Source organism: Diceros bicornis, chromosome 8, assembly GCF_020826845.1.
Source record: "Diceros bicornis minor isolate mBicDic1 chromosome 8, mDicBic1.mat.cur, whole genome shotgun sequence".
NCBI lineage: Eukaryota > Metazoa > Chordata > Mammalia > Perissodactyla > Rhinocerotidae > Diceros > Diceros bicornis.
Window position 1 is genome coordinate 49,413,409 of NC_080747.1, and position 23,601 is coordinate 49,437,009.

A 23,601-nucleotide genomic window follows, 5' to 3' on the forward strand; every position below is an offset into this window, starting at 1 on the left:
TAACATCTTGCCTCAAGGCTACCGTATCTGTTCAGTTTTGACCTTCTGGCTGTACCTCTTATGTAGGGAAATGCACTCTGACAGCTTTCTCAAAGATCTGCAGCAGCAAGACTTAATTTTTTTCATTGTTAACATCAACAGAACTCCATTACTACCCCTTCACCTGTGTATTAATATTATTGTGACCTTTTTTGTACCCTGGACTGATAAGGTCTGGAGAAATCTGGTTCATGTATTTATTCTTCTTGGCATCAAAAGTTTTCAAAGAACATAGGAAAATTTGTTTCTTGTAAAACTTTCATCTCAAGTATTGTTGGAGTATACCAGCAATCTCACAAAAACTCCATTATTCTAAAAATTCTAGTTCAAAGAGAACAAGTAATTTTCATCTCTAAGAGTTTAATGCCAGTAGATTTTTCAGTTACAAAGCTTCTGCCTTAGTAAAATTATGACACAAAAGAAGCACTTGATACCTGAAAAGACAGCTGTGCTTCATGAATATTGTATCTATTATCTTCTCTAGAGTCATAATTTTTTTCCTTAGTTTATATGAAATAATTGAAACATCTAATACTGATTCAGTACCCCTGATATTTAGAATATAGGAAATGACCATGCATTATAACTGTTAAAATGAATGTAAAAATGATTTTATTAATTTGTTTTTAACTCATGGCTTATTATTTTAAGTAAAATACAGTTCCTTCATGTAACAAAAAAATCTTTAGACTTTCTTTTTATCACACACACAGTATGTACCTGTTCCTTTCACATACATTTTCATATGTTTTCATGATTCATGATCCCTTAACTGAACAGGGATCTATGTAACATACCTATACATCTTTTCTAGGTCAGAAAGGAAAACAAAGATGCTATCCCAAGGAATTTTGATTGCAAACGTCATGGAAATGGGTATGGGTTTGAATGTATACTAGCTGTGTGGTCAGGACACATCCATGAAATTAAATTAAGAATTACGGGTCTTAGATTGATAGCTCACTAAAGGAAAAGCAAATCCACTCTGGAAAGAACAGGCTCGAACTAGGACTGTCAGGATTCCTAAATTAAATTCTAGTTAGCATGAGTATACAATTCAAAATTATAAGCCACACAAGGAAAAAACTCTCTGAATGAAGGCAGCCTCAATAATTATAGCTGTATATAAATTTGTTTTATCCCCATGCTTAGGTCATTTAATCCAGTTTGGAGTATTGAATTCCAGTTTTCTTCTGCTTCGTGTGTATGTGTGTGTGTCTGTGTTTTGGAGGTAGGGGTAGAATTTTCTTCAGTTATTATATTTAGATTTTCATTTTCTATTTTCTTCTGTTGCAGCTTTGCATGGAAGTTTTTTTGTTTTGTTTTTTCTATTTCAGGGTATTTTATGGACTGGGTGGTTAGCTCAAGAGCGCCTTCTTCTGACGGTGGTGAACTCCAGATTCTTTAAGTTCTGATGGTGTTAGTGAGAGAAGGAAAAGGTTATAATGTCTTTTCAAAAAAAATTATTTTAGGGGCCGGCCCGGTGGCGCAAGCGGTTGGGTGCGCGCGCTCCGCTGCGGCGGCCCGGGGTTCGCTGGTTCGGATCCCGGGCGCGCACCGAAGTACTGCTTGGTAAGCCATGCTGTGGCGGCGTCCCATATAAAGTGGAGGAAGATAGGCACCGATGTTAGCCCAGGGCCGTCTTCCTCAGCAAAAAAAAAAAGAGGAGGATTGGCGGATGTTAGCTCAGGGCTGATCTCCTCACAAAAAAAAAAAAATTATTTTAATTTCCTTATGATTGCTAATTTTCCTTTTTATTTTTATTGTGCTTTGTTACCACATCCCAAAGAGCACCTCTCCTTAAGTATTTCTCTGATTTTTTTCCCAGAAGTAATTTTTTTTTTGAGGAAGATTGGCCCTGCGCTAATATTTGTTGCCAATCTTCCTCTTTTTCTTTTTTCTCCCCAAAGCCGCAGTGCATAGTTGTGTATCACAGTTGTAGAGTTGTAGCTCTTCTACATGGGATGCCAAGTCATCGTGGCTTGATAAGTGGTGAGTAGGTCCCTGCCCAGGATCCAAACCAGTGAACCCCGGGCCGCTGAAGCGCAGCATGCGAACTCAACCACTTCACCACCAGGCCGGCCCCCTGAAGTAATTTTACTTCCAATCTGTTGTTCTAGTCCTCCTCATTTTCAATCCCCTTTCTTACAACTGATGCTATGACCAACCAAGTTTGAATCTGTGTCTAGTATTCTGGCATTTACTGTTGGACTTTCTTTCCCTAGGCTTCCTATTTCCCCCCATGACTTATCTGTGTCTTCCAGGCTGCTCTCCTCCTTTTTCATTGTGACTCTTAAGTCTCTTCTTCCCTACTTTCTAAGTTTCACAAGTTTTCAACAGCAGGGGGAATTCCAGTAAAATTTGGTTGTTTGTTTTTCTACCTAGAGGTAATTTGATATTTGTGATCTTCTCCATCTCTGAGAAATGCTAATGGCACGTTTCATGTACCGCTTTCTCTGAGCTCTTTGTTGATTTCAGGCTTTTATTTTTGAGTTGGGTAGGGGAAGAATGTGTGGAGAGATTCAGATTCGGGCTTCTTTTACTTTCACTCTTCTAAACTTTTGGCATTGTCTCCTATGAAAAGCATTTATAGATACTCTTTTGTTACTATTTTAGGTAAATACATCTAGTGCGCACGGTGTTCCATTTTTTTTTATATTATTTTTTGTGTGTGTGAGGAAGATCAGCCCTGAGCTCACATCCATGCCAATCCTCCTCTTTTTGCTGAGGAAGACCAGCACTGAGCTAACATCTATTGCCAATCCTCCTCCTTTCTGTTTTCCCTTTTTCTCCCCAAGGCCCAGTAGACAGTTGTATGTCATAGTTGCACATCCTTCTAGTTGCTGTATGTGGGACGCCGCCTCAGCATGGCCGGACAAGCGGTGCGTCAGTGCACGCCCAGGATCCGAACCCTGGCCACCAGTAACGGAGTGCGTGCACTTAACTGCTAAGCCGCCGGCCAGCCCCCCATTTTATTTTTTTTTTTATATCTGAAGACCACATGTCACTACAATCCTAATATTTGTCTCTATGAAGGATCGTTTTCATCAGTACACAAATTACATATTATCTCCTATTGAAAATAGAAAAGAAAAACTTCCATTTTATCCATGTGTTCCACAACTTTAATTACTCTACTTTTCTTTAAAACAAAACAATTCCAAAGGATTAATTACTCACTATCTCTACCTTTTCTCCTCCCATTCTCTTGGATTCACTCCATTTAAGTCAGCATTTCCCCTACTTCATTGTTATTGTGATTATCAAGGTCAACATGACCTCCAAGTTATCTAATCATTTTTATGTGTTAGTTCTCATCTTATTTAACAAAGTTGATCACTCACTCTTTCTTTCTACACTTTATTCACTTGGTCTTGGAAGCAGCATAACTACCTCTTTCTTCCCTATTTTACTGTCTGCATGTCTTCAATCTTTTTTGCTGAATCCTTCATTTTTTCTGACTGCTATTTGCTATGGTGACTTAGAATTAAAATTTTGGATATTGTCCCTTTTCCGTGTCTATCCTTTCTCCAAAAGACCACTGTGAATGGAGTTACATAAAGGCTAGTTAATGGAGATCTGGCAAAGATGACAGAGAAGAAGTGCCCAAGAAAGATAGACATGGTATCATAATAATAAGAGAAAATGGTTTCTGAGGGAGAAGTACATCATGTCAGATAATACAGAATACAGGAATAAAATGAAAACTGAAATGTTTCTATTGGATTTATCAGTAAGGAGGTAATCAGTAACCTATCAGTAACGTATAGATAATTCTATTTCAGAAACCAGATTGTAGTGGACTGCAGAGTGAGCTGGATGTGAGGAAATGAAGGCAGTGAGTAAAGACAGATGTGTCATGAAGTTTGGTTACAGAAAGAAGGAGAGGACCTAGGCACCAGAAAGTGAGAGTGAGAGATAGAGATAGAGATAGAGGAGAGAGAAGGGGAAGGAGAGGAGAGGAAAGAGAAAGAGAGAGGTGCTATAGACTGAATGTTTGTGTCCCACCCACAAATTCACATATTGAAATGCTAACTCAAAATGTGATGGTATTAGGATGAGGGGCCTTTGAGAAGTGCTTAGGTCATGAGGATGGAGCCCTTATGAATGGGATTAGTGCCCTTATAAAAAGAGACCCCAAAGATCTCTCTCACCCCTTCCTCCATGTGAGGACACAGTGAGAAAATGGCCATCTATGAACCAGAAAGCGGGTCCTCATCTGAATCTGTCAGATTCAGATCTTGGGCTTTGCAGCCTCCAGAACTGTGAGAAACGTTTGTTGTTTAAGCCACCTAATCTATGCTATTTTGTTATAGCAGCCCTAATGGATTAAGACAAGAGGTGAGAGGGGAGAATAAAGAGAAGAGAGGAGAAGAAGAGAAGAAATTTTTGGAGAGGGTGAGGAAGATTTTCCCCAAAATGAAAGGATCTGGAGAATTTATGTTTAGATGCTAGTGGTTAAAGATTCTGCTTGGGGTGAAAGATGTAGACTATATCAAGGAAACTATATCATGTCACTAATCAATAACATGAAGTTTCTAGGAATGTGGAAGGAAATGTTTCAGAATCTAGAGGGAACGACTTGGCTTAGACAGGATGAGCAACAAAGGGACAAACTGAAGATGAGTTCAGATCCCAGTAGAGAGGTAGGTTTGTTAGCAAGATGTTAATAAAGGTCTCATATCGTGGCTTCTAATTTCTTTTTGATCTAACATGAGATAATAATGTTGCGTTAATATCTGTCAGGATTATTTTATTATTTTGATTTCCAGGAAATAATTTTATATGTTTCTTTATTATATAGTAAGACACATATAGGAAGATCATAAGTATATTGCCAATATGGATTATATTTTTTGTCAAAAAAAGCAGCATCACCTGGTGGATAAGTATATAGACACTGGAACAAGACTGCTAGGAATCAAATGCTAGCTACAGCACAAACCAATTAGGTGACCTGAAGCAATTTACTTAGTCTCTCTGGGCCTTAATTTTGTCATATGTTAAATGGAGATAATGATAATACCTACCCTATAGGACTCGTATGATTATGAAAGAAGTTATTATTTGTAAAACATTTAGAAAAGTGTTTGGTACACAGTGAGTACTATGTGTTTGTTGAAAAATAATTGCAAAAAATGAAATCCCTTTATTCATTTAATACTTTTATTTCGGAATGAATTGTGGTCAACTTTGAAAAATTTGAGACCAGCTGATCTACTAACTTTTTAGCTCATCTCTTTGGTTTTTAACAATTGGAAACTTTTAACATCAGGCTCTTATACAAAGGTGTGAAAGGATGCTTATTTATTAGGTGACATTGATTAAACCAAGATACAACCCAAGTCAGGTAAACATCTACTTAATGTTCCTCTCCTCCACCCAATGTGGAAGACATTCACTTCAGATTGATTTGACAGACCATGGATGTGATGTTAGTAACTTCTTTCTGACTATGAGTTGAATAACATTGGACTCCCTTTTTTTATTTGCTTATTTTTTCATTAGGGAATTGAAGGGGCACAAACTTAGATTTCAAAGCATGATTTAAGCAGCCAAAAGATACACCACACGTCCAAAACTTGGTCTTCTTATTGTGCCCTGTCTCCCTGTGCCTATGGTTTGTTTACTGGAGACAAGTATAATCCTAAATAATAAGGTTATTACATTGTTGACTGGTTTTTCCTAAGATTCAATAAGAAGACTGATGAATGTGTGTGTATACGTGTGTGACTGTGTATGTGTATATGGGTTGTTAGCAGCTGAAGCACTATTTCATAGTAACAGCACAAAGTTGTCTATGAGTTTTGGTATATTCTAAACAAACAAAAAAACCCACACTAACAAATAAACTAAATAGTTTACTTTTCATTTATTTCTCTTCTTCCAATGGTGATGTGGCAGATGCTGTTCCAGGCACTCTTCTGAGATCTTTACAAATAATAACTCCATCTAATTCCCATAACAATCCTACAAAATGGGTACTATTATCATGCCCATTTTACATATCATGAAACTGAAGCACAGAGAGGTTAAGCTACTTCCCCAAATCAAACAGCTGTTAAGTTGTAGAGCTAGGACTTGATCCCTGGCAGCTTACTCCGTAATATGCCTTTTGTAACTTAAAAAAAAAAATGAATATGAGCTTGCCACATGGCTACACCACCCTTTCCTTCCTCCCCACAAAAATACATTTACAGTCTCCCTTACAGCTAATTGTGACTGTGGGGCCAAATTTTGGCCAATGATATGTGACCAAAAGTGATGTGTCCATTGATAAAATTTCAGTTAAGCAAGATGAGTGAATTCTAAAGATCGGCTGTACAACATTGTATCTGCCATCAACAATAATGTATTGTACACTTAAAAATTTAAGAGGGTAGATCTCATGTTAAGTGTTCTCACTATATAATATATTTTTTTTAAAGTGATATGTGAAATCTTGGGTCCTACCTTCCAACGGAAGGGGTGCACCCTTGTCTTGATTTGCGTGCTCTTTTCTGTTTGCTGGCACTGACGGTGGGAGTTGGAACATTTGCTGTGGATGATGAAATGGATGCCACATGTTGGAGATGGAAAAGCCAGAGTATCTATACAATCTAGGTTCCTGGTGTTTGTCGATTGCTTACCAAGACTTTAAGTGAAGGAGACATAAAATTTTATCAAGTCTAGGGTGGTATTTTATAGAAGTTGAGCATAGGCCCTGATGATGAAGAGGTAATTATAATAGTTTTTGTAGGAACGACACATATGCTGAATATCATTTTATCTCATCCTAGTCATGCAAATATAACATCAGGTTTATCTGGCTTTCTCTGCAATTCTGCTTCCCTATATCAAAGAACAACCTTTGACACGTTTAGGAACAACCCTATTAAATGGGCACTGTGTCTAGGTAATCTTTGCTCGGCTTTTGTAGCTTTAGGAGTAAATCCTTTCAAACATATTGCTACACGCTGAAAATTATTCTAACTGATGTGTTCAAAAACTTTCACAGAGTTCATATTCTGATCTAATGTGGGTCCTCCTAAATTACGTAGAGAGGTTGTATATTATTCTAAAATTATTTCTTTTGACATTGAATCACTTTCTTAGAATGAAAAAGAATGATTCATTTTTCAGATCTCCCTCTATTAAAGTTCCATCTCCTTTTTTAAGCAGAAATTCCTCTGAAGTTGCTGGCATCTGAATGACATCTATCTAAAATTTATAAAAGGTGACACAGACTTTTCCCCTCTTCCCTATATTTTTATAATATGTTCATTATTTCAGTTTGGATCTGGATGGGCATCTCTGCTCAACTCCCTACCATACCGAGAAGTGTCATAATCAGATTTACTAATATCATTTTAGTTCATTTTTAGTTGTTACTTTAAAGAGGCACTCATTCTAAGAACAAGTAGAGTTTCATATTGATAGCAGATGTATAAAAGAGAAAGATTTAATTATGTTTAAACCATCACAACATCTTACTACTCTAGAATAGGCATAATACAGTGTGTGAGATTATTACCAAGAAAAAAGTCTGTTACATTTCATTTAAGTTATAGTAAAGGAATGACTGCTTGGATCCCAGTGACAATTAGATTTCTATTAACTTGAAATTTCATAAAAAGGTTGGTATGGTTTTAGTATCCTGAAATAAGTAAATATGCTTCTGTACTACTATGTATGTTAATTTAAAAAGAAAAGAAATAGTTTTTTTCAAATTCAGGAAAAAATGCTCAAAATATCCGAATTTGAAAATTATGCCTTTAAAATTGCAGAATTTTTGTGGTCTTAATGTCACTTTATTTATTTTTTTTGTGAGGAAGATCAGCCCTATGCTAACGTCTGCCAATCCTCCTCTTTTTTGCTGAGGAAGACTGGCCCTGGGCTAACATCCATGCCCATCTTCCTCCACTTTATATGGGACGCCACCACAGCATGGCTTGCCAAGCGGTGTGTCGGTGCGAGCCCGGGATCCGAACCGACAAACCCCAGGCTGCCGCAGCGGAGCGCGCACTTAACCACTTGCGCCGCCAGACCAGCCCTTAATGTCACTTTAACGGCAATAATTATCCTTATTGACTAAAATGCAATGTCAAATACAATTATCTTCCAATTATAAATTTGATGTCCTCTGTCTGAATTTCCCGGTCCGAAGTTCTATAATTATAATCAAACTGCTCCGTTATAATTGAGAAACCCTCTAGTAGCATTTTAAAGAAGAATTACGAAAGCTACTCCACAGGAAGTATCATTCCATAAAGTAATTGGCATCAACAAAGTTGCTGCTGGATATTATTCTATTCACATTCACCAACAGGTTTTCATTCTAACATATACAATTTTGTACTTGTTTTAAATGCCATCTTTCCTTGTTATGATGAATCTCTCAGTAGATGATGAGAATATACAGATTAATGCTTTTGTTTCCAATTTTTCAGTTGAGATGATAAGCCTTGTTTGATAATGTTTTCCATCTGTTTTTCTAGACCCCACGCTAGAAAGTGATGAAAATCATTCCACTTTTGCCCCCTTAATTTTCCTAAATTTTAATATAGTGTAAAATTCTCAAAATTTGGATAAAATTTAAATTGCATAACAAAATTTTATGTAAAATACAGAATTTACCTGAGCTATTATATTTTTTCTTAAATTCTGTCTTATAACCAGAATAAATTCCATGCTGCTCTACCAATGGCAAATTTTGAGAGTGTGGAAATTTTAAAAATATTTCTCGTACTTCAGTAAATGTGAAGACATGAAGTTTCTCATACAATTCTGGTAAATGTAAATTTTCTCAGTAAATTTGAAAATTATGCAACAGTATCTATTAAAAATATGTACACTTTTGGGGCCGGCCCCGTGGCTTAGTGATTAAGTGTGTGACCTCCGCTACTGGCGGCCCTGGTTTGGATCCAGGGTGCACACCAACGCACCGCTTGTCCAACCATGCTGACGGGGCATCCCACACACGGCAACTAGAAAGATGTGCAACTATGACATACAACTATCTACTGGGGCCTTGGGGAGAAAAAGGGGAAAAAAAGGAGGAGGATTGGCAATAGATGTTAGCTCAGGGCCGGTCTTCCTTAGCAAAAAGAGGAGGATTGGCATGGATGTTAGCTCAGGGCTGATCTTCCTCACACACACAAAAAAATGAATACTTATGACCAAGCAATTGCTACCTGGTTAATCTACCCTATAGAAATAAATAAAAGTATGAATATATATATGCACAAACACATGCACATATATAGTTTATTTTTCAGCATTGTTACAAATCTGATTGTAAATCAATAGAAAATGTATTAAATATAAATTATGGAATATTATGCAGCCATTAAAATAAATAAGTTAGATGTATTAACTATAAAGTTTTTCATGATACTATATATGTAGTTTGATCTCATTTTTGTTAAAATGCAAATAGAAGTCCAATATATGTGTTATACGTAGGTTTTACTTTTGCACACACATAGTAAAAGTGAAAAATTATACCTCAAATTGTTAATGTTGATTACTTTAAGAGTAGGAAATTGAAGGTGAGAAGAGAAAGACTATATTTTTCTATACTTTGGTTTAATATGAACTGTTACAAAAATATTGTTTTACTTTTGAATTTTTTTAAAGCGATATAGACCACCATGAACAGTGTTCCAGTTTGCGGGATTAACACATTTGTTCAGAAGCATACGAAAGCAGTGTTATTAAACAATAAAAGTTAATTAATAAAATTTGTTCTAAATGACTTCCTATTTTGGTTTTTCCATTTTTTAAGTACTAGTAAGCTAGAAACTTTAAACCTGGTACATCATTCTAGGTGTTCGGCATGGAAAAGCCCATTTTATGGGACTTAATGTGAAGAAAAATACTTTTAATTTATAAAATTCTCTGGGAATTAGTTAAAGAAAGAGCATTTAATCCGTCTATAAATCTATCTATAAGTCAGTGCGCTTAAAAACATGATAAACACAAAAACGCCCAGCTAATCCAAAGTGATGGATACTAGCGGCCTATTTAGTAGATTAACAGCTAGCATGGTGTCTTGCTAGGTCCATGCTGTTTATTTCAGTCTTAGGTTTGAAAGGATGCACTAACCACATTCAGGTCTCTAAGCACATTTAATTCAAGTGGACAGAAACACATGATTATATATCCAAGCCAGTTAGTGACCTTGCAAGATTATCTTTCAGCTGCGCTACTGCTTCAAGCTGTGGAGATATAAAATGCTAGCCTTGGGACGAGTAGTTGGAGCATCACCAAACTTTGATGCTCAAAGAACTGACCCAGTACTTTTTTTTTTCCCCAATGACAAAGAAAATTTTTCATTTTTATAACACTGTCTCCCAAGTTCTTAATTAATTTCATGCACAGGTGGTGTAAGGGATAACCACAGTAAATCACAAAAAGGGTTATGAGCCTCCGAAGAACTATCATTAAATATAGGCACATCATAACACAATGCTTTAGAATGATGGGACCATCAGGTGCCACATTTTCAATCTATACTTTTGCAGCTAGTTCTTCTACTTCTGCAAAAGGAATTTTAGATTAAGCTATGGAGCTTACTTTATTATAAATAGGAGAAATGTTTGTTCAATCTCCAATTAAATACAATTTGATTATTTCAGTAATTTACTTTCCTCATATGTTTCCATTTTTTTCAAATGAATTTAGGATGCAAAATAGGATGGGCAACTTCAAGTTAATAATGGAGGTTCTTCAAAATGTAAGTAAATATTAAGGTTTTTCTCTTTTTTTTTGAAAAGGAAGCAAATCTTAGTGAAAACTGAAAAGTCTTCCTAATTATATTCTCACATTGAAAAACCTAGTCATCAACCACAAATATTCCTGAAAGCATGTTCACACGTTTATAAGAATCTTAATGTCACATTCATAGAGAAATATTTTCAGATATTTTTACACAGATATTACCCCTTCTTTTGTTATTCCTAACCCTCTAATCATGACCTATCTCTGGCCACTGTTAGACCTGATTCAATTGCTGGACTGCACTCCTAGAAGGCAATGATGTTTATGCGTTTATAACATCCTAAGACTCACAGATAGATCTAATAACCTGCTGATCTTCACTCTGTTTCCTTGACTTTTCCCTTGAAGGAATCTTGGATCATCCCAAAACATGAATTTTAAGTTCTAAAATGGCATTCTTTCTTTGATGTTTTGTAGCAGTTTCAGTGCTGTCATAGGTGCCTGTCATTATATGTCAAAGCTGTTTGCCTGAACATAAATATGAGTGACAGAATACGAATTGCTAAAGACACACAACGCAGAAATGCTTTGTAGATTGCTCATTTTCACTGAGTGCTTAAGTGGCAACACACCAGTATTCAGGAACCAAGTGTACGTAGAGACTGTTCAGCTAGTTCTGATGGCCAGAGTATGAAAAGCAAATCTAATGCATGCACGCACAAAGACTTGTGCTTTCTTAGATAAATATTTCAGAAATAAATAACATTATAATAAATCTCAGCTGAGTGAGGCATATAAAATGGAGTATGGATGTTCTTGATTAGAATATTTCACCCCAACCAAAACGTGAGAAGGCTTATTTAGGTCTAACATGATACCATTCTCGTCTACTACTAACATCACAGAATGGTAAAAGTTTTAGTGTTTTCCAGGAATCATCTAGATTACTTAACTGAAATAATTTTTTGGTGTCTTTTTCCATTGTGGTGATCTGCCCTTAAATGCCTGACACTAAAAAAAAAAAAAAAAAAAAGAAAAGTGATGCAGAGTGGAGATTAGCATTACTAAAATTTAAAATGAATTATGTCACATGAAAAAATATATTTTGCTCTTGAAATTATTTTATATATTATGTATAAATATTATTGATATTATACTTGAAATATATTAAGAAGAAAAAACAATTTATAATCTTTCTCTAATTCTTACTATCTTGATATATATTTTATAAATCTATTTACCCTTCCTTCCTGCCTTCCATTTTCCTTCCTTCCTTCCTTTCATTCATTGATCTAGACATCAGTCTAGACATCAGATAGATAGTTGGAAAGAATAACTAATGTATTTTTAAAATTGTGATCACACTGTTGAAACAGTTAGCATTTTTTAAAATTTAACAATAGACTATGTGTTAGTTAGCTTGGCCTGCTATAACTAAATATCACAGACTGGGTGGTTCAAACAGTAGAAATTTATTTTCTCAGAGTTCGGGAGGCTGTATGTCCAAGATAAAGGCATCTTCTGAGGTCTCTCCGGCTGGCGGATGGCAGCCCTCTTGCTTTGCCCTTGTATGGTCTTTTTTCTGTGCACACCCAGCCCTGGTGTCTATTCGACTTTTTATTTTTTTGTGAGGGGATCAGCTCTGTGCTAACATCTGCCAATCCTCCTCTTTTTTTGCTGAGGACGACTGGCCCTGGGCTAACATCTGTGCCGATCTTCCTCCACTTTATATGGGACGTGGCCACAGCCTGGCTTGCCAAGCGGTGCGTCTGTGCGCGCCTGGGATCCTAAACGGCGAACCCCGGGCCGCCACAGCGGAGCGTACATGCTTAACCACCTGCGCCAGCAGGCCAGCCCCTCTATTTGACTTTTTATAAGGACATCAGTCATATTAGATTAGGGCGGACCTATATGACCTCATTTAACCTTAACTATCTCTTTTTATTTATTTATTTATTTATTTTCCCCCCAAAGCCCCAGTAGATAGTTGTGTGTCATAGCTGCACATCCTTCTAGTTGCTGTATGTGGGATGGGGCCTCAGCATGGCCGGAGAAACAGTGTGTCAGTGCGCGCCCAGGATCCCAACCTGGGCCGCCAGTAGCGGAGCGTGCACACTTAACCGCTAAGCCATTGGGCCGGCCCAACCTTAACTATCTCTGTAAAGGCCTTATCTCCAAATACAGTCACATTTTGAAGTCTACCAGGAGTTAGGATTTCAACATATAAAGTTAACTGGGACACAGATCAGTATATATAACACTGTGAGCAGTTTCCCACATCATTAAATATTTTATTTTTTTCATTTGTTTAGTTACATTTTATTTTGTTTGTATATTCATACAAACTACAGTGATAGGTTCACCAGATAGTTTTATAAAATCTTATATAACCTGTTGTTTTAATTCTTTTTTTATTTAGGTATAATTGACATATAAAATAATATTACTTTTGGGTGTACAACATAATGATTCAATATTTGTATATATTGTGAAATCACCACAATAAGTCTAGTTAGCATCCATCACCATTTATAGTTACAATTTTTTTTTCTTATGATGAGATCTTTTAAGTTCTATTCTCTTAGCAACTTTCAAATATGCAATACAGTATTATTAACTATAGTCCCCCTGCTGTACATACATTCCCATGCCCTATCTAGTTTATAGCTGGGAGTTTGTACTTTTTAACCCCCTTCACTGATTTTGCCCACCCACTCCCGTCTGGCAGCCACTAATCTGTTCTCTGTATCCATGAGCTCGTTTTTTTTGTTTGTTTGCTTGTTTTGTGTTTTTTTCCTTTAAATTCCACATATAAGTGAGATCATACAGTATTTGTCTTTCTCTGTCTGACTTATTTCACTTAGCATAATTCCCTTAAGGTCCATCCATGTTGTAAATGGCAAGATTTCCTTCTTTTTTTATGGCTGAACAATATTCCATTGTGTATGTATACCAAACATTTTCTTTCTTTATTCATCCATCAATGGAGATTTAGGTTGCTTCTATATCTTGGCTATTGTCAATAATGCTACAGTGAACATGGGGGTGCAGATATCTTTTCAAGTTAGTATTTTTGTTTTCTTTAGATAAATACCCAGAAGTGAGATTGCTGTATCATATGGTAGTTCTATTTTTAATTTTTTTTATTGATTCAACTTGTTTAATTGAGTTGAGAAGCACTCCAGGAGGCAGAAACACACCATTTCTGCTGGAAACTAATAGATATCACAAGTTGTCTATGTTATGTGGTATCAACCATGGTTCTCCTGATAAACAGAACCAATAGGATATACATGTAAAGAGGTTTATTGTAAGGAATCGGCTCTTATGATCACAGAGGCTAAGAAGTTCCACCCCGAGTCTGAAGCAGGAGAGCCAGTGGTGTTACTTCCAGTCCAAGTCTGAACCCAAAGGCAGGAGAAGACCGAAGTCCCAACTCAAAGACAGGCAGAGAGTGAATTGTCCCTTAGCCTTTTTTATTCTATTCAGGCCTTAATTAGATTGATGAGGTCCACCTACACTATTCTTAATTTTTTGAGGAAACTCTATACTATTTTCCATAGCAGCTGCACCAATTTACATTCCCACCAACAGTGCACAAGGGTTACTTTTTCTCTACATCCATGTCAACATTTGTTACTTCTTAACTTTTGTGTGTGTGTGTGTGTGAGGAAGATTAGTCCTGAGCTAACATCCATTGCCAATCCTCCTCTTTTTTTTTGCTGAGGAAGTTTGGCCCTGGGCTAACATCCGTGCCCATCTTCCTCTACTTTATACGGGAGGCCGCCACAGCATGGCTTAACAAGCGGTGCGTTGGTCTGCGCCCAGGATCCGAACCTGCAAACCCTGGGCCACTGAAGGGGGGGCACACGAAATTAACGACTACGCCACTGGGCCAGCCCCTATTTCTTGACTTTTTGATAAATAACTATTGTAAAAGATGTGAGGTGATATCTCATTGTGGTTTTGACTTGCATTTCAGTGATGATTAGTGATGTTGAGCACATTTTCATGTACCTCTTGGCTATTTGTATGTCTTCTTTGGAAAAATGTCTATTTGGATCCTCTGCCCCTTTCTAAATTAGGTGTTTTTTTTTTTTAATATTTTAAAATTTTAGAATATTCTGATATATTGATAGACCATATTTAACCCATTTCCTATTGTTAAATATTGATTATTTTTCTAATTTTTCACAACTGTAAAGAGTGCTATAGATGATTTCCTTAAAGACAAAGAGTTGTGTACATCACAAATTACTTTCTTAGGCTCAAAATCCTACAAGTGAATTTTTTGGATCAAAAATTATGAATGTTATTGATAAACTTTCAGAACTTTTCTCCCAGGGTTAATTGCCTATCAGCAATTTGTGTGTTTTCTTTGTGTTTACATACCCTGACAAAAGTAATTTATTAAAAAGTTATTGCTGATTAAATATGCAAACACTCTAATTTAGAAACGTTTTTGTTTACTAGTATGATTGCACATTACAGTTAGTGTTCTTTTGCAATTTTTTCATTAGCATTATTTATGTGATATGCACATATTTATAACAATGTTTTCCTTTTCATTATAGTTTTTAAAGGAACTCTCCTTAGAAAAGATATTAATATATTATTTTCCATAAAAGTACAATATTTTATAATATTATTTCTAGCATTATATTTTCATTTTTTATTCAAACTACGGAAAATGCGATCTGCTTTATACTGTGAATTAGGTTTTAATTTTTAACGGTTAATTACATGTCCATCTTATTAATTAAACCTTTATTGACTGCATTAAACACATCTATTTTATATTGATTAAAAAAACCATTATTTAATTCACTATTTCTATTTTTAGGTGATGATTTTAATTCCTGCTTTACCGAGAACTTCCACATGTCTCCACCTCTGCATCTTCCAAACCCATACCTGTGCTCAATGTTCTACCTTTTCTCGTATCATGGATGGATTACTCATGCTTCTACCTTGTCCAATAAATATCCTCATGTCCACAGACCTTATCCCCATTGACTACTCCTGGCAATGCCCCCAACAATTCTACCCTCTTTGCCATGTATCTGTAATTCTTCCCCCTTTACAGATTCATCCCCATCAGCCTACAAACATACACTTACATCAGCCATCTGAAAACAAAAAAACAAACAAAACTAACAAAGACACGTCTGGACCCCACCACTCTCTCCTTCTGCCGCCATGTTTACTTTCTCTCCTTTAAAGCAAAACTCATTTAAAGACTTGTGTATTCTTCCTAGGCTGAATCACACATCTTAGTGTATCTGAGATAGTCACAGTTTAGATATGTTGTCCCATCCAATACATGTTTTTTCCAGGACAAAATGGTCTAGTATTAAATAATGAATTACATACTAACCCTAATTCTCACTGTCTTCACTGCTTTCCTCCCATTCTTTCTTCAACCCTTTCCATTCAGACTTTTGTCCCATCACTCCACAAAAAGTGCTTTTGTTGATTTCATGATCTCCACTTTAGTAAAATCCTCCATGTTTTTGAACTATAAGCAGTATTTATTATGTTTGATCTCCTGTTGCTCTTTGAAATTCATACTTCACTTGTATGGATAGATACCTCACTCTCCTGGTTTTCTTCCTTTTCCAACTCCTTTTCTGGTTTCTCTGAAACTTTTCAACTTCTAAACATTTAGGTGTCTTGGTTCTCAAGCTTTGAATCTCTTCTATTTTATATATTTACTTTTTTCTTTAAATAATGCCAGGTTTATTAATCCCTTTATGATCATTACAATATTTATGTCTTTGCTTTCATTATTGCACTGGTTATGGTGTCCAGCAAAATACTGAATACTGAATAGAAGTAGTGAAATAGACATCTTCACTTTGTGGTTTTTTCCTTCATTTTGGCTTCCCTGAGATTGCAGCCTGTGGTAAAGAATTAACACCTAAGATTTTGTCTTGGTCTTAGATTTCAAGGTATCCAAGTTAAGACAGATGTCTATATTTAAGTCTTAGAAATTCTTCTAACCACACCAAAGATCCTTGTTTGCTAGCTATTCTGAGTGCCATTCTTACCTTACTGTCGATTATGTTCATCACCTTCCCTTTGCTTCTGGGTATTAATTGCTACCACTTTCTCTCTGACATTCTAGGATCCTGCCATCTTCACTGAAATTAGGGAATCCATTTTAATGGCAGCATCTCCCATCTTCATTCATACCCTACAGAGGACAATCACAGTAGGACATATCAAAAATGCTCGTACTCGCACCAATGCATATCTCAGTGATGGTAAATAAAGTCAGACATAATTGAAGACTTAGTGATTGGGAAGAGCGCTTTAAATCTGCCCCTAATTTTCTTCTTCTTAACACTTTATAACATTTACATTTATTAAGGAATAGTTTGCATGTTAGCTTGAATTAGTATAGGCTGCAACTAAATACAAGTTTTATTTAACCAGCTGACTAAAAATGAAACTTACCCTTTGCTGAATTAGCTACCACATAAAATCCAGATTCACTACCAAATGTGCTCTGTCAGTTAATTCACTTCAATAGAAAATCATATTTTTCCTCCTTGGTCCACTATCATCAGTATCCAATTCCACACAAAATTCCAATGTTTCTACTGCAGTAAATCATGAAAATCTTACAAATATTTTGGTGTACAAATCTTACTAGAGTTCAGATATAATACTTGTCCATCTGAGACACGCTGAGCTAGAGAAAAATGGGTAGTAGGGATTACACATAAAAAGATTGACATTCTCCTTGCAAGGTAATTACCTCAAATGAGTTTCTCACAAGTCTTCAGGGCGCAAACAACCTTATTCAGAATACAGAAGTTGTTCCTTCTGCTTCCAAGGAAGATTCAGTGGCATTTAGATTCAGATTAGCCAGATTACCAGATTAGTTAGCCAAATATATCAAAAAGTCCCTTTTGCATTTCTTGGAATCTCACTCAATGCTCAGTATTTCACATAATGACCTGAACAGATTGTGAACTTAATATATATTGTAACGTAGCAACTCCCAAGATCAGATTCTACCTCAGATTTTCAGCTAAGTCTTCTCTAAGACTACAAAAGATAAGCTTCCCCTTCCATTTTTTTCCCTTTGCTCCTAGCTGGAAAATGGACTTAATCGTGAAACATCTTGGATTCTGCTGATCAGGGTAATATTCTAGAGATGGATTTACAAGAAGAGAGAAGGGTCACAAGAAATATGTAAAGCCATATTATCTTGGTCTTGTAGTGAGAAAGAGAGAAAAATTATATTTTGTCTAGGCCACTTTTGTTTGAGTCACTATATCATTTGACTGAATCCATATCTTGATATTGTCCATGATTCCTGCAGATTTGTATCTTTATTTTCCCTCAAGAGTAAAATTGGCTCTGTTTTATATTGGATGATTTTATTATGCATTAAATTAAGCACAGCACAGATTGCATGCAAATTGACTATTTGGAAATAGATTTCTATTCTAAAGAAAGCATCTTTTTTTTTTTTGTGAGGAAATCAGCCCTGAGCTAACATCCGTGCTAATCCTCCTCTTTTTGCTGAGGAAGACTGGCTCTGAGCTAACATCTATTGCCAATCCTCCTCCTTTTTTTTTCCCCCCAAAGCCCCAGTAGATATTTGTATGTCATAGTTGCACAACCTTCTAGTTGCTGTATGTGGGACGTGGCCTCAGCATGGCCGAAGAAGCGGTGCATCGGTGCACGCCCAGGATCTGAACCCGGGCCGCCAGTATCGGAGCGCGCACACTTAACTGCTAAGCCACGGGGCCGGCCCAAAAGAAAGCATCTTAAAATGACTAGAAATAAACTGAGTTCTTTTTTACAAATTTCTGCTACTGTGGCTCTAATGAATAGTTTCCTAACGGTTTCCCAAGTTTGTTAACTGTAAAACAAAACAAAAGAAAACCAGCTATAAAAGAAAAACAAAATAAAAAACATATGCATTTTACAGATCAGATTTTGCTAGAAGCACCAGGTTTCTATGCATAAGGGATCTTGAAGTATCATAAAGTACAAGCAATTTATATTTTAGTTTTCTGTTTAATTTATAAATAAATTTTTGAAAAAATTTTTTTGAGGGGTAAAACATTCAAAATAATAAGGGCCCTGCTTGCATTATCTATTGCAAGGGCAAAGTACACACTTTTAGTAAATGAATTTGAAGATTGCCTTCTATTTACTGAAAAGAGCACCACTGAGCCTGGCAACGGAGCACAGAGGTCTACATCCTGGTACCTTGCCCTCTTGGAAGAACACCAAACTCAGCAGCATTCAGCTGATCTACTTGATTTTTCTATTGAAAGTGGTATTATTAAAACCCTAGGGAGCATTCTGGAAATCAGACTAACAAAAGCAGCCTGATATTCAGTATGCATCACAAAAATAAAATAACAGACCATATATGTGTGCACTATAATGATATTTTTATGAATCCTTCGATGCACAAAAATATTAGCCAGGCGTCTTTTATATAATAAAATTCTGAATATGCAAACATAAAGGATTGCAAAGCTTTGTAAAGAGAGACAGCATGTGATCATCACATCAACATTTATTTATTTTTTGTCAGAGCAAAATATTCAGAAGTATCTTGTGGAAAATTCTGATTTTTATGAACTTTTGGTGCTAATCTGGCTTTCCATTAAATATTAATTCAAAATCTTTTCTTTAAAGTCCATAATAATATATCTTTGTCTCTGATCTCAAAGAAATTCACTTTTCATCAGAGATATAGAAGAGCAGAAGTTCTGATTTTCTCAGAGAGACAATTACAAACTGTTTCCTTCCATCAACTTTTAGAACAAAATTGTGAGAAGAAGGAAAACTCAACTAATATGGCTTAATCAAAAGAAGAAGGCTTTGAGGTTGTAGATCCAATGTTGGTTTATACAACCAAGCTTTACTATAGGCTCTGAAAAGTTTGGAACCAATAAATCAAATATCATGGGAACTTCCTCCCAGTTCTTATCTCAGTTTCTCTTTGCATGGTAGTAAACTTTTTCTCATAATATAATCCAGCTTTCTCCACATGGCTGGATTTATGATGGCCATAAGTTTTAAACTTTATATCTTAAAGATTTAGAAATCTGTGAAAAAGAGTATTAGGTGTCAATTAGCCCAAAATTTTTAAGCAGGGACTTATTCCAACTTGCGTCAGTTTTCAACCTTGAACCAACAAAATGTGACTTTATGGTAGAGTTTATTTATAGACAGAAGCAAAAAATACTATTTTCTCATTTTTCTTCTAATTTACCTTTCTTTGACAATTACTGAAACCAAATACTTGTTTTCATACGTCAGTTATCAACTTACGCATCTCCTTTGTTAACTTAGTATTCATAGCTTTAAAAATTTTTAAATTTGGTGTTCTTTTCCTATTCTTTTACAATCTCTTTATATCACTTTCATATAAATTTTCATAGAGTGCATATTTTCACCAGGATTTTGGATGTCTTTTATTTTACACATACAATGATATCAGCATATATAGTGCTTAAGTTCTTTATCTGAGCACAAAATAAAAATTTCCAATAATCTAAATTCTCTTGTCATAAAGTGCAATGTAGTTCAGTACTACCTTTTAATGAGTCCAGAACAAACATTTTTCCTTCAGCATTTGAGAAGACGCATGCTTTTTTCAATTAGTCATTCAAAAATGATCAGTTAGCATGCCTTTAGGGCTATATCAGTTACATAAATCATTTTTGCATCTTTATCTCCTAAAATCACCTTCAGTCTTAAGAGACGCTCATACTAAGAAAGGTAAGAGGGAATTGAGTCTTACGAGATATCTTAAACCATTCGGATTGCTATAACAATATACCACAGACTGGGTGGCTAACAAACAACAGAAATTTATTTCTTCACAGTTCTGGAGGCTAGAAGTCCAAGATCAGGGGACCAGCATGGTCAGGTTCTGGGGAAGGCCCTCTTCCGGGTTGCAGACTGCCAACTTCTTGCTGTTGTCCTCACATGGTGGAAGGGGCTAGGGAGCTTGGTAGGGTCTCTTTTTTGTTAGCACTAATCCAATTCACGAGGGATCCAATTTCATGACTTAAGCACCTCCCAAAGGCTCCACTTCCTAATGTCATCATATTGAGCATTAGGATTTCAACATATGAATTTTGGGGGAATACAAACGTTTGAGCCATAGCACTAGAGAACACTAAACTCATACCTCAGATCTCACCCTCCAGGGAAAATATTCAAGTGGAACAAAGGGAAAATATTCACAGTATTTTAATCTCTTCCTCTCTCATTTTCTTGCTGCTGATCACATAAGTTGAATTCATGTGACTTATCTTCATTCTCATTTTTTTCTTTAAGGAATGCTGTTGTTTTATATAAACAAAATCTATTCCTTTTCCAACTTTTCCTTTGCCTGTATGAATAAATAGGCCTACTCTATCCTAAAATTAAATATATATTCATATTTTCTTCTATTTCTTTTATGCCTTTTTTTACAGTCCAAACTATAACCCATTTTAACATAAATTAATATAACACGATAAAATTTTATTCTCCTATCCTAAATAAAGTTTAGTAAAGAGAGAATAAAATAATTCCTGTAAAAGCAAAAACTACTTACAAAATATAGTAAAAATAAAAGATACCTTTCATGAAAATTAAACTAAAATCCCAAAGAATACCATTGAGAAACATGAGGAAAGGTTTTATATATATAAAACTATAAGATCTATTGAAAAAGTTAAAACTCTAAAGTCCACGTGGAGATAGACTGATTTTAAAGGGAGGATTTGATATAGTACATATATGTTGGATCCTCTGATATTAATTTATTTTTAAAAATTCTAATTAGTATTCCGATTTAAAAATCCTTGGAATGACCAATAGTTAATTTAGATTTAAGTAAATTTAATAGTTTTGAACTAAGATCTTGATAAAGACTAGAAAAAAATCAGGACAAAATATATGAAAATATGCTCTTAAAAGCATCAAAGCATCAAAACCCATGAGGAACCTCAAGGCTAGGATCTGGAAGAAGAGGAGAAGGCAAGGATGCAATTCCGGTGCCTGGGGTCAATATCGCCCTGTGGACATACTGAGTATTGTTTCCACTAGAAGATTGTAAATCTTCCTCCAAGTCTCCTCCAAAGATTCCAGCAGTCATGTTCTAGGGCAATTGTACACTAGAGAAAATGGCATAAGAACTTTCAGGATCTATGGGACGCTGCCTTGAACTGGAGACATAGAATGCTTCAGATTAGAGCTCAGGGATCAGATAATAAGTGGGGTTTTCACCAAAACTATTTCACCATGTGTTATCCTTCAGGTCCAGTCTTGTGATTATGTTTCCAAGTGTTGAATAAACAGTTGAAATAGACATCAGCGGCAAACCACTTCTGACAAATGGAGTGACAGCTACTATGTGAACAAGAGCACTGGCATTAGTTCTCCTTACCAGAACAGTGAACCAAAAACCATATTGTGCAATATGGAGATTGGTGCCACAATCAAAGACTAACATGTAGCATTAGTGATTCCCCTCATATTCCCTTTTAATTTTTTGATTTATCCTGAGCTAAGGACAGAAGGATCAGGAAAAAAAATAACATTGGATTACAAACTTAATCACTCTAAACGGAGTTCTGTTCAAAATATGATTACTTATTTAATGAAGAAAATTAAAATGATCCCTGACAACAACTGGTAAGAAGCCAGTGATCTGGCAATCCTCTCCTACCCCCACCCTCTGCAAGCAATAAGCAGGAAAAGGTAGTAACTGTTTGTTTTCACCCAGTAGTCATAGCAGTAAAATTTCACTCTCCTATCTGTCTGTGTCAACTCCTCTGCTGTCCTAATTTGGTTCTCAGGGAAGCTGATCATCTTTCAAGACCAAAGGCCTCATGCTGGTCTGTTACCTTGATGACATCTTGCTTATAGGATATGGCGAGCTTGAAGAAACAAGTATCATAGATGCCTTAGGCACATACAAAATGTTAGAGGTTCCAGATAAAGCCAATGAAACTTCAAGGGCTTGTACTTCCGGGAAGTTTTTAGGGTCTGAGATGTGTTAGAGGATCCCCTTAGTGAAAGGTGAATAAATGCATCTTGTATTCACTACCAGTAAGAGAAGAGCACAATATTTGGTAGGCCCTACTGAACTTTGGAAGCAGCATCTGCTAGGTTTGTGTGTGCTGTTCTGAATATTTACTAATAACCTGCGTCAAAGAAAACTCAAAGACAAATTTGAGTACTGAGTTAAATTTTTACTTGAGTCCCTGCAAGGGAGATCAATTATTATAGCACTGGTTCCTTGAATTAAAATACCCAGGCAGAAATTAAAGGCAAAACCTCAAGTTGGTTACATGGAAGTTATAAATTTTGATTGTATGAAATTTAAATTAGATTTGATAAAACTGAAGACAAGACGTTCTTTTCTTAGCTTTGCTCAGGATGCAAAGGTTTTAAGCGTTTTCTCTTTTTCATGACTTACTTCAGTATGCAAGGCTTGAAGAATACAAGATTTTTTTTAAACATTAATTTGATATAGTATGTTTTGTATAGGATTTGTTTTTGGATATGATATGTTAGCCATGATGGAAGACAAGAGAGATGAGGACAAGATGACAGTCTTTCGCTTTTTTCTTCATTCCTTCTTTGGTTTATTTCCCTTTCTTAAGGCATAGATTTAATCAAATATATAGTTATTCCACAATTTTGTGATTCTTTTCATTACTTTGATATTTTTCTCTTTTTGGCTGGTTTTATTTACATGCGTGCAAAAGAGGTGTTGATTAATATATTAAATTTTAATTTTAATTAATTATAATATGATTAATTAACTATTAACACCTTTTTGCTATGTAGTTAACAAAACTAGACATAAAATATTAGGACTAA

General features: G+C 35.7%; 1 protein-coding gene across 1 annotated transcript in view; it reads left to right on the forward strand.

Annotated features, from left to right (window-relative positions):
• LOC131409233 (uncharacterized) overlaps positions 1–23,601 on the forward strand; it is a 140,422-nt gene that overhangs the window by 115,880 nt on the left and 941 nt on the right. The window contains exons 3-5 of the mRNA XM_058546328.1: positions 10,705–10,756; positions 15,584–15,805; positions 16,868–17,006. Coding sequence (XP_058402311.1) covers positions 10,705–10,756; positions 15,584–15,805; positions 16,868–17,006 — 413 coding nt within the window. The remainder of the gene's footprint in view (positions 1–10,704; positions 10,757–15,583; positions 15,806–16,867; positions 17,007–23,601) is intronic.